The sequence below is a fragment of the Malus domestica genome, chromosome 03 (genome assembly GCF_042453785.1).
Source record: "Malus domestica chromosome 03, GDT2T_hap1".
Classification (NCBI taxonomy): Eukaryota; Viridiplantae; Streptophyta; class Magnoliopsida; order Rosales; family Rosaceae; genus Malus; species Malus domestica.
In genome coordinates, this window is record NC_091663.1 from 18,816,070 (window position 1) to 18,829,990 (window position 13,921).

At 35.2% G+C, this 13,921-nt stretch overlaps 1 protein-coding gene across 3 annotated transcripts; it reads left to right on the forward strand.

The window, feature by feature from the left end:
* The first annotated feature begins 7,141 nt into the window (after positions 1-7,141).
* On the forward strand, positions 7,142-10,256 carry LOC103425653 (protein AE7-like). Of its 3 annotated transcripts, none has more exons than XM_029099973.2 (6): positions 7,142-7,461; positions 7,631-7,762; positions 7,961-8,066; positions 8,162-8,261; positions 9,449-9,494; positions 9,885-10,256. In XM_029099973.2, the coding sequence occupies exons 2-6, from the start codon at positions 7,636-7,638 to the stop codon at positions 9,983-9,985; spliced, it is 480 nt and encodes a 159-aa protein (XP_028955806.1). In that variant the 5' UTR covers positions 7,142-7,461; positions 7,631-7,635; the 3' UTR covers positions 9,986-10,256. The 3 variants fall into 3 exon arrangements, with proteins under 3 accessions (XP_028955806.1, XP_008361966.1, XP_008361971.1); XM_008363744.4 differs by having other exon boundaries at positions 7,143-7,376; XM_008363749.4 differs by having other exon boundaries at positions 7,143-7,376; positions 7,636-7,762.
* Positions 10,257-13,921: the final 3,665 nt, after the last annotated feature.

Sequence of the window (13,921 nt, forward strand, 5' to 3'; positions counted from 1 at the left end):
CATTTCATTGTAATTTAAATTTGGGCAAATTACAAAAGACTATCTCAATTATGGGTCGAACCACACTATCATACCTCCACTTTTAAAAATGACAATGTCATACCTCATCTTTAGAATTTGTTGTAATGTTATACCTTCGTTAGTTTGCCCGTGAATTTCTCATTTAAATGCCTATGTGGCTTGATGCAAGGCTCAGTTCCTCGCCCAAATGGATTCCACATGGCACCACACCTAATGTTTTCCCGCCAAATGGCATCCACGTCAAAAAATATATTGGTGTTTTTTGTTTTTTGGGAATTTGAAATTTGAAATTCAATTATCCCACCAAAAAGTGAGAAAAAGGTGATCTACACCAAAAAATAATGATATAACCACAACAAAACTGGTGTATTCAAACACAAATTACTCATCATTTCTGAAGAAAAATATGAAATGGGCCAAATTATGCATAAAACTTGCTTAATTACCCAGAAATTCATAAACTTGTTAAAAAAAACTAACTGAATTCATCTAGCATCTCCAACCAACATTACAAAACCTACTAAATTCATAAAAACCTGCTACATCATCAATTTAATTCACAAAAGACCTACTAGATGCTTAAAACCTGTTCTAACATTACAGTTCCTTTACAAAAAACAACCAACTGTGCAAAAAACTGGTGGCTGAATTGCTTGGTATTTCTGTGCTTGGTGACTTTGGATGATTCAGTTATTGGTTTGCTTAGTCTTTCTCTGCTTGATGCCTCTAGATGATTCAGCTACTGGTTGTGATACCTAAATCCAAAGTTCATTAAAACTATAAGAGAAAAAGCAATGTTTTTAACTAAATCCAAATGTTTTACAACTAAGGAAATGGTTAGGTTTTTACCTTTGTTTTCCTTGTCCTCTTTCTAGATGCAACTTCGACTAGATTTGTTGATGGTGATTGTCCTTAAGCAGATGTGAATGCCTACAAAGCAATTTAAATGATTAAGAGTATGATATGATATTAAATGATTTAAAAAACCACATAAAGTAGAAAATGTTACCTTTTTGTCTTTTAGAGGAAGATGTTTATGATGGGTTCTTGCATTATGACCTTCCTTTTTGCATATGGTACATTTCAAACTGCCTTGCCCTTTCATTCTTAGCTTAGGTGGCTAAGGAGGACCTTAAGGATTACTGGTTGGGTTTGTGGGAGGTTGTTCACCCTCATTGTCCTTCTCAGCAACTTCCTTGTTTCTCCTCTTCCTCGGCCTTCCAGGGTGCCTTGTATATGTTGGAGGCAATATTAGTGGGTTTTCAGTTTCTTCCAATAAAAACATCTCATTCATCGACATTACTAAATGAGAATACACCTCCAAATATCGTGCCCTCGAATAATAAGCATCGACATAGTCCTCCGGTTTTTCTCTCTTAAAATTTATGGTAGTTATTGCATGGTTGCATGGGATTCCTGTCAAGCCAAACTTTCTGCAAGTACATGCCTTCTTAACCAAATCAACTACATATTACTCCCCCTTCCAGCATCAACTTGAAATTTAGTGCCCCTAACCACTGTGCAATGCACTTGCCACTTTGAAGTTTGGCTTCCTTCAACTTCTTCTGAATTTTAGGATAGAGATCTCCAAATTTGGTCACCATTATATCCCTTCTCATCTAAATTATTTTCATCAACAGTGTGTGAATAAGGAATAGCATAATGACAATAGGTGTTTGTCTTGGCACAAGTATGATTAAATTGAAACATTCACAAAGATTGTTCAGCAACATGTCACACTTGTGATAGGTTTAAAAATGAGACTTTCTCCATTGATATGCATGCTTCTTCATCAACCAATTGTAGGCCATTTCATCCAGTTGCTTCATATCCTCCATTACTTTTTTGAAGTGGGGAACTATTGTTGTTCTGGCTATTGACCATAGAACATCCTTCAAAGTTTTTCCCTTGAACAGATTTCTAAAGTTGGTATACAAATGTCTCACACAAAATCTGTGGTGGGAATTAGGGAAGACTTTTTGAAAGGTTGGGATTAACCTTTGCTTATCAGTGATAAATGTCTAACCTTGTTGATTGACAATCCCAACATCAACAGCCAGTAACTTTAAGAACCAAATCCAACTGGACTTATTTTCCATTTCTACCATTGCATATGCTATAACTCATGTTTCATCATTTGGGTCAATGCCAACAACACAAAGTAGCTAACCTCCATGTACACCCTTGAAATGGAACCCATCTAATCTTATCATTTGTTTGCACCTTGACTTAAACCCCTATTTGCATGCTTCCAAGCACACATATATCCTTTGGAACCTCTGCCTATCCAACTTTACCTTTACTGTGCTTCTACGGTTAGTCTTCCTCACTTCCTCAGCAAAATCCCACAACTTTGTGTGTTGCTTTGCATGTTTTCCCTCAATGATCTTCAAAGCTTTATCGAACGCCCTATAAGATTTCATTATTGTTCAACTGTGATTCCACTCTGATTCCATAGTTGCTAAAAAGGAATCCACATGCCATGTGGGATTAAGTTTTATCCTGTCCATGTACAAATTTGTCAACAAAGAGGACTTCAAGTTCTTGTTTTCCTAAGTTCTCCCACAAGTGTGGTGATTAAGTATGGTCTTGATCTGTATGTTGTTTAAACCATGCATTTTTCCAGCACAACACATCCAAGGGCAGCATTTTGCACATTTTGCTATGACTTTCAACTTCTTATTCCTAGGAAAATGGATTTCCCCATATCCATTCATTAGGGAGTACATGATGACAGTTCGCTTGAATTGCATATGATCCCTGAAAACAAGCCCTAATGTAAAAGTGAGATTCTTCATATCTGTTTTCTCATTGAACTCTAGAAAGTGCTCATGTTTTTTGCCTCTTTCATCATATTTAAAGTGTACACTCTCCAGGGCATTAGAGTTATAGTTTGGATCATCAACCACATTTTGTTCCACGATTGCAGTATCAGCTTCTTCTTCCTTATGCTCTTCTTCTCTTTCCCAACTTTGCTCAGATCACCTTGCACTTTTTTGCTCATAATCCCTTTCATCTATTTGCTCATAGTTCCTTTTTTCCTGTGTTGAGATTCCTTTTCATTTTCTTCCACAATACCATCAAACTTAGAAAACACTGGGTTATCAGCATCATTCTCATATTCACTATCTTCAAACTCACTATCATCTTCTTTAACAACTTATTCATTATCTTTTTCAACATTCCCCTTAAAACTAATTGGTATATAAAAAAAGACTTCAGGATCCCCCTCTTCTACATCCCCCTTTCCTACCTTAGTATCCCTTTCTTCTCCTACCTAAGCCACATATTTCCCCTTGTTCTCCTCTGGCCCTTCACCATTTTTTCTCTCCTACCTCAATCACACATGTTTGCACTAGTTAAGATATGCAAAAATCATCCACTTATGGCCCTTCAATAGCTAGCAAGCCCCTATATCTTCTTGGTTTAAGTGGTGTTGGCCCAACATCCTCCTCCGAACTACTTACCTCCTTAATTACCAATTTACTTGGACCATTGCCTTCCATGGACTTCAGAAATTGTTGCTCTTGGGTTATGGTTTCTTCTGTTGTCAATTCTTCAATGTAAATCTCAATCACTCTATCTTTTGGAACAAAATTGCACATCGTTTGAACATCGGAATCACTTTGAATCGACTTCAAACCATTACAAAGGTCCATGTTAGGAATCTGGTAATAGTAGTTCATGAACCGCTCACTATATCCAACTACCTTCATCATATCATTTATCATCGACAGTGACATGAGGTTTTTATCATAGTTATCTATATATGTCACTTTTCCCCCAGCATAGAGGTCATAACTTATCTCTCCACCATGATGCAATTCAATAGAGAATAGTTCTGGATATACATAAATTCACAAAAATAAACCCTAATTAAAAGCCAACAACAAACAAAAGCAATTGCATTTTAACCTAATTAGAAGCTAATAAAAACCATAGCATAAGATTCTTCACAAAACAAAGCACATAACTAAGAAAAGCCAAAGCCGACACATTGTATGCAAACAGCCAAAACACAATAACCATTTATTGACAAGAATAAACAAAGTAATAAAGCAACAAACCACCTTATCTTGACAAGAATAAAAAAAGCAACAAACCACCTTATATCGACAACAATAAACAAAGCAACAAACCCATAATCCAACAACTCAGTAACCATTTTGAATTAATAAAAACACATTTTCAAACAAGAATAAACAAATCTACAAACCCATTATCCAACACCTCAGGAACCATTTCGAATGAACAAAGCATAAATCCTCCCTTTCGAACAAGAATAAACAAAGCTACAAACCCTTTATCCAACACCTCAGGAACCGTTTTGACTTCACAAAACATAAATCCACATTTTCAAACAAGAATAAAAAAACCCACATTCAACCCATTCCAATAAATAAGTTAAGTATGCATTTGGAATCATTAAAAGCACAAAAAAAAACTTACAATAGGTAGGCGTCGTTTCGTCGAGATCCTCGCGCACGTACCATCCCATGTCAAATCCTTCGATTTTTCTTCGAAGCCAATGGAACCCAAATGAAACCCCCTTGCAACACCAACGAAGTGAGGGAAGCAAATTGACAAGATGATTTGGGGTTTTCATTGAATTTCTAATTTGATTGTTCGAGATTTGGAGCCGCTGGTATGAGAACTAGGGTTAGGGTTCTTGTTTTTCTGGATTTGGGAATCGATTTTGGTCGATAGGGTTTGGGTGCACCGGAGGGAAAAATTAATTCGAATGGCACACTTTACAATGTACTTTTACTTTTTTAAAATTTAAAATTTTAATTTAATTATTATTTTAATTTTAATGGAATATCCACATGTCATCTGATAAGAAAGCCACGTGTATTGGAAATTTCAGCTAGATGCCATTTGGGGGGAAAACATTGGGTGTGGTGCCACGTGGAATCCATTTGGGCGAGGAACTGGGCCTCACATTAAGCCACATAGGCATTTAACTGAGAAATTCATGGACAAACTAATGGAGGTTTAACATTGCAACAAATTCTAAAGATGAGGTATGACATTGTCATTTTTAAAAGATGAGGTATGATAGTGTGGTTCAACCTATAGTTGAGGTAGTTTTTTGTAACTTGCCGTTTAAATTTAAATTAAGAGTTAACATATGTTATATTCTCTATTGCATTGCATGATTGAACAAATATGATTCATGAATTATTTGCTCCTATCAGTGGCAAAGCTACATAGTGAGGTCACCGAGTTGGATGAAGTATTGGTTAATCTTTTTTAACGTTACACTCTTTTAAGTTCACCCCTCTCCTGCCACTTCGTACTACGGTTTAGTGGTATTCTTCTGCACTAGTAAGTGAGAGGACTTAAGTTCGATTCTCACCAAAGGCAAATTTGAACTACATTAAGTGTAAATAATATTGTTTGTTCAAAAAAAAAAAGTTCGCCTCTCCCCCTACAATTCCTAGCTTTGCCACTGACTCCTATCACAAAAGCATTCATTCCTTGCAGAAATTAATACTAACATTCTATTAAATCAAACAAACGAGTAGCAGAAATTAACAGGAATAAATATGAACTGAAGTCCAAAATTAATTATGTGGAACTGAATTGTCTTAATCATTGCTCCAAAAATCTCCGTCTAGCGTCGCCTAGGCCCCGCATAGGTGCTAGACTGTTGGCCACTGCCCTGACTAGTGCCTAGGCATTTGAAAATTATGAAAAGGCGCCTAGACCTGCTGAGACGCCTGTTTAGGCCACCCAGGCACTCGCCTAGCCCGCCTAGACTCGCCTAGGCACCTATCTAGATTGCGACTCACTTACACAGAAAATAGATAACTTCCATTTTGCATATTATTTTGTTCAATAAATTGTAAGAGACTTGTTGAATACTTAAATGAACACACATTATATGCTTGTTCCTAATGTTTTCATTATGTTTCAGTACTTCATGATATATATATATATATATATATATATATATATATATGTCATTCTATTTTGTAGTTTATGATGAAATTATATCTATTTTAAGTATAAACATACACTTATTTACATGAAATATAATAGATTTACTTAAATCCGTCTAATCCGTCTAGGCGCCCGCCTAGGTCCCACCTGGCCGCTTAGACGCTAGGCTCCAACCTGCCGCCTGATTAACACCTAATGTCTTTTAGAACCTTGGTCTTAATTATAACTCATAACTTTATCAGACAAGTGCAAAGGGGGATCAGTATGAGAAGCGGTAGCTTGCCGTAAGTTTTAAAATTTAAACATGAAATTTATTCTGGCATCGATGTAGAAATTAAAACTAACTCATCAGCTTATGCTTTCTTCATTTGGGAACTCCAAGATGAAATGCGTCCACTCCGATATATGGATGTGAATTATATTCCGAAAATTTTGAGATTATTCTGAATTCAAAAATTTGAAATTTGAAATTTGACTTCAGCCACATCTTAACCCATGGTTGAAGAATCAGGCGATCAAGAAAGTCTGCCCTTGAACTTGATAAAATGTCTGATCCGATCCATAAAAAAATCACTCATAATTCCTTTTAGTGTAAATAATATTGTTTAAAAAAATAATAAATAAGTAGTCTTGCCAAACGTAAATTTTTGGTTTGGAACAAAAAAATTGTTTTTGAAGTTAAAACAATAGATCCAAGTTGAATACCAAACAAGAAATTAGGCTTTCAAAGCCATAGAAAAAGAAGCAAGTGACTTGTAGTTTAGTTGGTTAAGAGTATTCACCTTTGCATCCGAGTCCTGTGTTTTATTCCCCACATCGTAGTTTGGATGAATTTAGGTCTTCCATAGCGGTTTAAGTGAGTGTGATACATATATAAAGAAATCAAGCATCATGAGTTTGACTTTTATAATGCTGTTGCTATACTAGTGTGAGTTCAATATATTTGTACAACAATTATGAGTTTGATATATCGAGCTCATGAGTCTAATATATTAAACTCACAAGTTCAATAAATTGGTATCACGTTCAAATTTTCTAACTCACTGTTTTAATATATATTATACTTTTGTTTGGAAAAAAAAAAGCCATTAAAAAAAATGTTCTTTCTTGTAGGTTTTGTACAGGTGGCGCGGTTTCAGTGGTTGCTAGGAAGGGAATACAATTCACCTTCCAACACCTGAGCCGTCAATCAGGTTTTATGTAGCCTCTCCTCTCCTTCTCCCACCCTCCCTCCATCCCTGGAGTCCCTCCCTCCTCCGACACCACCGCCAGGCCAACATAGAGGTCAGGACCTCCACTCTCAGCCCACAGCCACCCACGCCCTCTCCTTCTGTCCTTCTGTCTCTCTCCTCTGCAAACCATCAAATTCCTCAATTTGACCGCCTGAAGAAAGCGCCTTAAAGAGAGAGGTTTTCCTTCGCACATTAATTTCTAATTTTCCTCTTATTAATTTTCTAATTGAATTCTCGGCAACCTAAATCTCTGCTATACCTCGTATGAATTCTCAAACACCGATTTATGTAGTTAATTTTTTATTATTTAACGTTTCAACTGTCTCTGTAACCGAAAACATATCCAAATTTTACCTGTTTCATATCCATGTTTTTCACATGTTGGTGTGTTTTTTGTTTATAATTTTGTTTACTGTTATGTTTTGTTTAAGGAAAGATGGTGTCCGAGTTAATAAATGCGAATCCGGTCATCTACGAAAAGAAAGAGAGACGGGTTCGTAGTGTTCCAAGTGCTGCTGCAGATGAATATGCTGTTGAACCCATTGACCAACAAGAGATTTTCGATATCCTTTCAGTATATTCTTGTGTTTATGTATTTAACTGTATGAGCACATAAAGTATCTATGTGTATTTTGATACGTTTTACAAGTGAATATCAATCCATTGATTAACTTAATTGCTGTACCTTAATCTGAACCAGAGTAGTTTTATGTTTTTCCTTATATGCTGGGAAGAATTTAGTATTCCTTAACAATTCTTAAACCATATTAGAGATATAAAGGACCCGGAACACCCTTATTCGTTGGAGGAGCTCAAAGTCATAACAGAAGATGCAATTGAAGTTGATGATGGTCGTGGCTACGTCAGGTAGACAAACCTTTTTATGCTCATTTTAAAAAGATTTATCCTAATTTTGCCTTTGTTTTCAACCCTGTTGATGAAATGATGATTGTTTTCTTCAGGGTCACATTTACGCCTACGGTGGAACATTGTAGTATGGCAACGGTTATTGGTCTTTGCTTACGTGTTAAACTCTTAAGGAGCCTACCTTCTCGTTACAAGGTATGACCTTTATCTCTTGTGATTGACTTTGATTCACAATATTCTCTGTTACCATCTTATAAAGGTGAAATTGGGAGTGAATATTGGTACTCCATCAAATATTTTCATTTGTATTTCTGACTGTACTGTAGTTTTCTATAAGCTGTTGAGATGAAAGTAAAATGTAGTCATCGGTTCAATTTATGAGATTTGGGGGGTTGTGGAGAGGTTTTGTTTGGAGAGCTATGTGAATAGTATGGACGGAATAAATTTCCAGATCATTTTAGGGCATTTAGTGCTTAAGAGATCTTTGCTTGATATGATTCTTTTTAATCTCTTGTGGATCTCCAAGTTTCAGCTCAAACATATGTTTCCCTTTATACTTATTCTGAACTACAGCTGTTCTTTCGACTGAATTGACCAACCTATCACAGGGAAGCACTAAAACGCAATGTTGGAAAGAATTGTTGCATGAATTTGTATGACTTGATATGAAATTAACCGTTTGAATATAAGTACAAAAGAGTCATGCACCATTTTTTAAGTTGTGTGAATAGGCTCTCAAATTTTGTTGAAAATCAATAACAATTAGAGTCTACCTTTTGGCGGTGTTTTTGTGTGTATCCATTTACTGTTCTGATAGGATGATGAAATGCATCATTTTGTATGGGCTTTTGTTAAAGAGAATTAGTCCTTGAGGGCATCTTCTGATATGCCCACTCTCCACATACAAGTTGGTATGGTTTTTGTGATGAATGTACCATTAGCTTGCTCTGGTGTATGTGCTCGTCCAAGAATAAAACATGCAGGCACACGAACGTGTACTCAAGGAATATTTTACAATAACCACTTGATATGAGGGTATACAATGAATTTATGATCAAATTATGATAAAAAAACAAGTAGTTAACTATGACTCCAACTTTCGTGTATTGCGAACTATTCTACCATTTTAACACTCTTGCGATGCCATTTAGAGATAATTCTTGACGCCCCATTTTACTCCGAATGTGAATAGCTCAGAACTTTCTGTCTATGATTCATGACCGTTTATTGATGTTTTTTATTTCTTCCCTATTGTGCATCTAATAGATTGTTGAATTCTTTATTTATTTGGTGGCGTTTTCTGCTGTACTGGTTAAAGTCTCAGCCATTGTAAGATGGAAAGTCTACCTGCTAATTTTTTTTTTTAATCTTTTCATGTTTAGGTGGATATTAGGGTGGCACCCGGATCTCATGCAACCGAAGCTGCAGGTATTATCTCTCTCTTTCTCTCTCTCTCTCTGTCCCTCTCTCCCTCCCTCTTTTCTGACACATGATAGGGCTTTGGAAGTTCCCATGATGCCAATTCACAATTTAGCGTAGAGCGACTCGTTCCGTCAAGCTTGCATTGCAAAGATTACTGACATCTTGTTACTAGAAAAGAAACAAAAAGTTACCGACATGTGTTTAGAAAAGCATTGGTCATTTCTCCAACCTCTATTAACTTCTCAATTATTGCTAATAAAGAGAGACGAAGTCAGTCTTACCTTTCAACTTGGTGATGGAATGATATGTTAAGGGACTATGGGACCTCAACATCCTAATAAATGTTTTAATAATTCTTGTCTAACATTCACGATTTTATTTTTCTTACGTATGCAGTTAATAAGCAACTGAATGATAAGGAACGGGTGGCTGCGGCGTTGGAGAACCCAGGCCTCGTTGATATGGTTGATGAATGCCTTTCTCCTTCGTATGAGTGAATGAATCGCTGATCAAATCGACTGGTCCAGTCATCGGTATGGTGCTTTTCTACCAGATCTTCATACATCTTGTGGCCACTCATGTTGATATAATTTGAATGGTCAGTTAAGATGGGGAATATTGGATTAAAAGAAATAGTTTCCCTTGTTTTAATGTTATGATCATTGTTTTTCCTGTAGAGATTAGTTTTGTAATAAGGTACCACAGAATAGCATTAGTTTATGTTTGGGAAATTTTATTTGAACCCATGTAATCTCTTTCTACATCCAACTTAGGGCTGGTTTGGTATTGCTGTGCTTTGAAAAAAAGCTGCTGTGAGAATAAGCGGCTGTGCTGTGAGAATAAGCGGCTGTGAAATAAAACCAGTAGAGTGTTTGGTAAACTTTTTTGTGAAAGTGCTTTTGGAAAAAAAATCAGGATGATACTGTGTCTTTTCATTAAAGGAGCACTGTAGCTCCGTGTGCTTTGAAAAAACTGGTTTTTTTTCAAAGCAGCAAATAGCAGCTTCAGCTTTTCCTTTGATTTTCAGCTTATTCTCACAGCAGCTTCCAAAATAAGCCCTTTTTTTTTAGTTTACCAAACACAAAAATGACCCTCAGCTTTTTTTCACAGTGTCTTTTTTTAAAATCACCTCAATCCCAAACGGGGCCTTACTCTCTTCATCCATATTTTTATTAAATAATTAATCTCGCTTTAAACCAAAATTTATTACCTAAACTACCATTTCAAATCCAATTCAACATGTTATCTTTACCCCCATTCTCTTTATAAAATAACATGTAATTGATTTTTTTTTTTTTTTTTTTAAAGAGGTGATTTGCCCACCCCCTCCCCTCTTCCCACTAGTATTTCCATGGTTACTATTTTTTTTTTCTTTCTGCTACCAAATCCAGACATTTGCCTTTTTTCTTTCTACTGATTTGCATAAGCAACAAATCAAATAATTCATCCTCTTATATTTATGAACAAGCAAAGAAGTTTATAATCTAAGAACATTGGTAAGAAGTTTTTCCTTAGAATTTTCTAATTACAGAAAGTTTAACATATCATTCGGGATTGATGAAAAAATTTGAAACCCAAATACTCATTTACTAAACTTAAAAAAAAATTGAAATTAAACGAACAAAATATTCATAAATTGAGTCACATTTTATTTGGAAGATTCAAAACTTCAAAATCACCATCCATCAATAAAAAAACTTGTTTCTCTATAAGACATATTAGGGTTTTAGCCAGAATGAATGTAGGATAAACAAGGAGTGATAGTACAGTTTAATGGGTTTATTAATAAATTTGAGTTTTATTATTAATTTCATTTTTTACTTAATAGTAATTATGAAATAGGGTAAAGTAGATGATTAACAATTTAAATTTAAGTTGGGTATAAAAAGATGTTACATAGGTTCAAATAAAATTTCCCCTTATGTTATGTGATTTAGTTTAAGATTGTTGCAGTCATATTTAGAATAGGAATGTGATTGTGTAAATCCTAGGGAATATGAGAAAGTATCTTATATTCTTATTAGGATTAGATTACCTATTAAATATTGTAATTTTTACCCTTCCTACTACTATAAATAAAGGCACAATGGGATGAATCAAACATACCTCATAATTAAATCAAGGGTAAAAGACTGTTTACTACCCTCATGTTTCGTGGTTTTCAACATTTAGTACATCAAGTTTTTTTCGTCTCAGATTCATACCTAAAGTGTAAATTTTGGGACAGTCTCATACATCCGTTAGTCAAACTGTTAAGTTTTTCGTTAACTGTGACGTGGTGCACTGACTGGGCGTCACGTGTCATCCACGTTTTTTTTTCTTTTTTTTTCTTCTTCCTTCTTCTTCTTCTTCTTCCTCGGATTGCAACTTTTTTTTTTTTTCCTTCCTCCTCATTCTTCCTTCCTTCCTCCTTCCTTCCTTTCTTCCTTTTTCTTCCTTCTCATTCTCCTTATTCTTCCTCCGAATCTGGGGAAGCTTTTTTTTTTTTTTTTTTTCTTCTTCTTCTTCTTCCTTCTCTTTCCTTCTTCTTCTTCTTCCTTCTCTTTCCTTCTTCTTCTTCTTCTTCCTCCGAATCTACCCAGAGTTTTTTCTTTCTTCTTCTTCCTTCTTCTTCTTCTTCTTCCTTCGAATCTGCCCAGATTCAGTTTTTTTTTTTCTTCCTCCTTCTCCTTCTTCCTTCCCCTTCTTCGTTCTTCTTCTTCCTCCGAATCAGGGGGAAGATGAAAGTTTTTTTTTTTTTTTTTTTTTTTTTTGAGGAAGAAGAAGAAGAAGAAGAAGAAGAAGAAGGAAGGAAGGAGGAGGAAGAAGGGCAAGGAAAGGAGGAGGAAGAAGGGCAAGGAAGGAGGAGGAAGAAGGAGGAAGAAAAAAAAAAAGTTGCAGTCGGAGGAAGAAGAAGAAGAAGAAGAAGAAGGAAGAAGGAGGAAGAAGAAGAAGAAGGAAAAAAAAAAAAACAAACTTCCCCAGATTTCGGAGGAAGAAGAAGGAAGAAGGGGAAGGAAGAAGGAGGAAGAAGGAGGAGGAAGAAGAAGAAAGAAACAAAAAAAAAAAAAAAAAAAACTTCCCCAGATTTCGGAGGAAGAAGAAGAAGAAGGAGAAGGAAGAAGAAGGAAGGAGGAAGGAAGAAGGAGAAGGAGGAAGAAAAAAAAAATTGCGATCTGAGGAAGAAGAAAAAGAAGAAGGAAGAAGAAAAGAAAAGAAAGAAAGAAAGGAAAAAAAAAAATGGATGACACGTGGCGCCCAGTCAGTGCGCCACGTCACAGTTAACGGGAGACTTAACAGTTTGACTAACGGATGTATGAGACTGAATCAAAATTTACACTTTAGGTATGAATCTCAGACGAAAAAAACTTGATGTACTAAATGTTGAAAACAACAAAACATGAGGATAGTAAACAGTCTTTTACCCTTAAATCAATCTCTCCTCTCTCAATATTGCCGAACCCCTCTCTCTCTCTAAACCCTAGATCGTTCAATCAAATAGGCCTACAACAAATATCAGTTTGTTGAATAATTATTGTTTGTTTGATAACTTTATTGTTTGTTTTAAAGAGAAATTAAACACAGGAGATTGGGGAGATAGATAAATTACAAGTTCTTCTACAAATTGCTTTAGCGTTTTTACAGTGTTTTTTCGATCCAAACGGTTAATTTTTAGGCCATTTTTCAAATACCTATCTCTACGAAAATCATTTAAATTTAGAACCATATTAGTATAGTTTGATGGCTATTTTAACAATATGAATGATGAACAAATTTTGGGTCATAGACTCATGGTTGTGATGATAAAATTGGTAGCATTTGCTATAAGAGAAAAATTAGATTCTACCATTTATTTTTCACATTTTTTAAACTAAACATTTGTAGGTTTTTAAGTTTTAATTAAACTTTTAAAAATTTAATTAGGGTGCTTTAATTTATGTCCACATCAGCATGTTCTAATTTAATTCATTTATCTGTTATTAATGTATTTTTCTCAAAGTAAAAGGACATATAGACTCCTCATTTCCAGTTTATCCATTAATATCACTTATTAATTCTAAATTATCTCCCTAAAAATCAGAGACCATGTTTTCTGCTTTTTCGTTTCTCTCACCCAGTTCATCAAAAGAGAGATACAGGCGTGAAGACTTTTGCAGGGAAGAGAGAAAGAGATAGACATAGAATAACTACTAAAAAATAAGCTGCAATTTGTTAGGGGATATAGAGAGAATAGGCGTTCATAAACAACGATCTATTTTATTGGCTTATGAATGTTCCGCTATCCTTATATCCACCACTATTGAATATGCACACAAATTGCATCTTGTATCTCTTGACATGGATCACCACAATTTATTTTTCAAATAGAAACATACCAATGTCAAATTAAAACGTACCAATATCAAATTAAAACGTACCATGCAATTTGAAACGTACTCGTTGTGGAACAAAAA

Coding starts and splice junctions, on each gene's coding strand:
- LOC103425653 (XM_029099973.2), top strand. CDS start 7,636: ATGGTGTCCGAGTTAATAAATGCGAATCCGGTCATCTACGAAAAGAAA. Junction 8,067..8,161: donor GATGGTCGTGGCTACGTCAG/GTAGACAAACCT, acceptor TGTTTTCTTCAG/GGTCACATTTACGCCTACGG. Junction 8,262..9,448: donor GCCTACCTTCTCGTTACAAG/GTATGACCTTTA, acceptor TTTCATGTTTAG/GTGGATATTAGGGTGGCACC.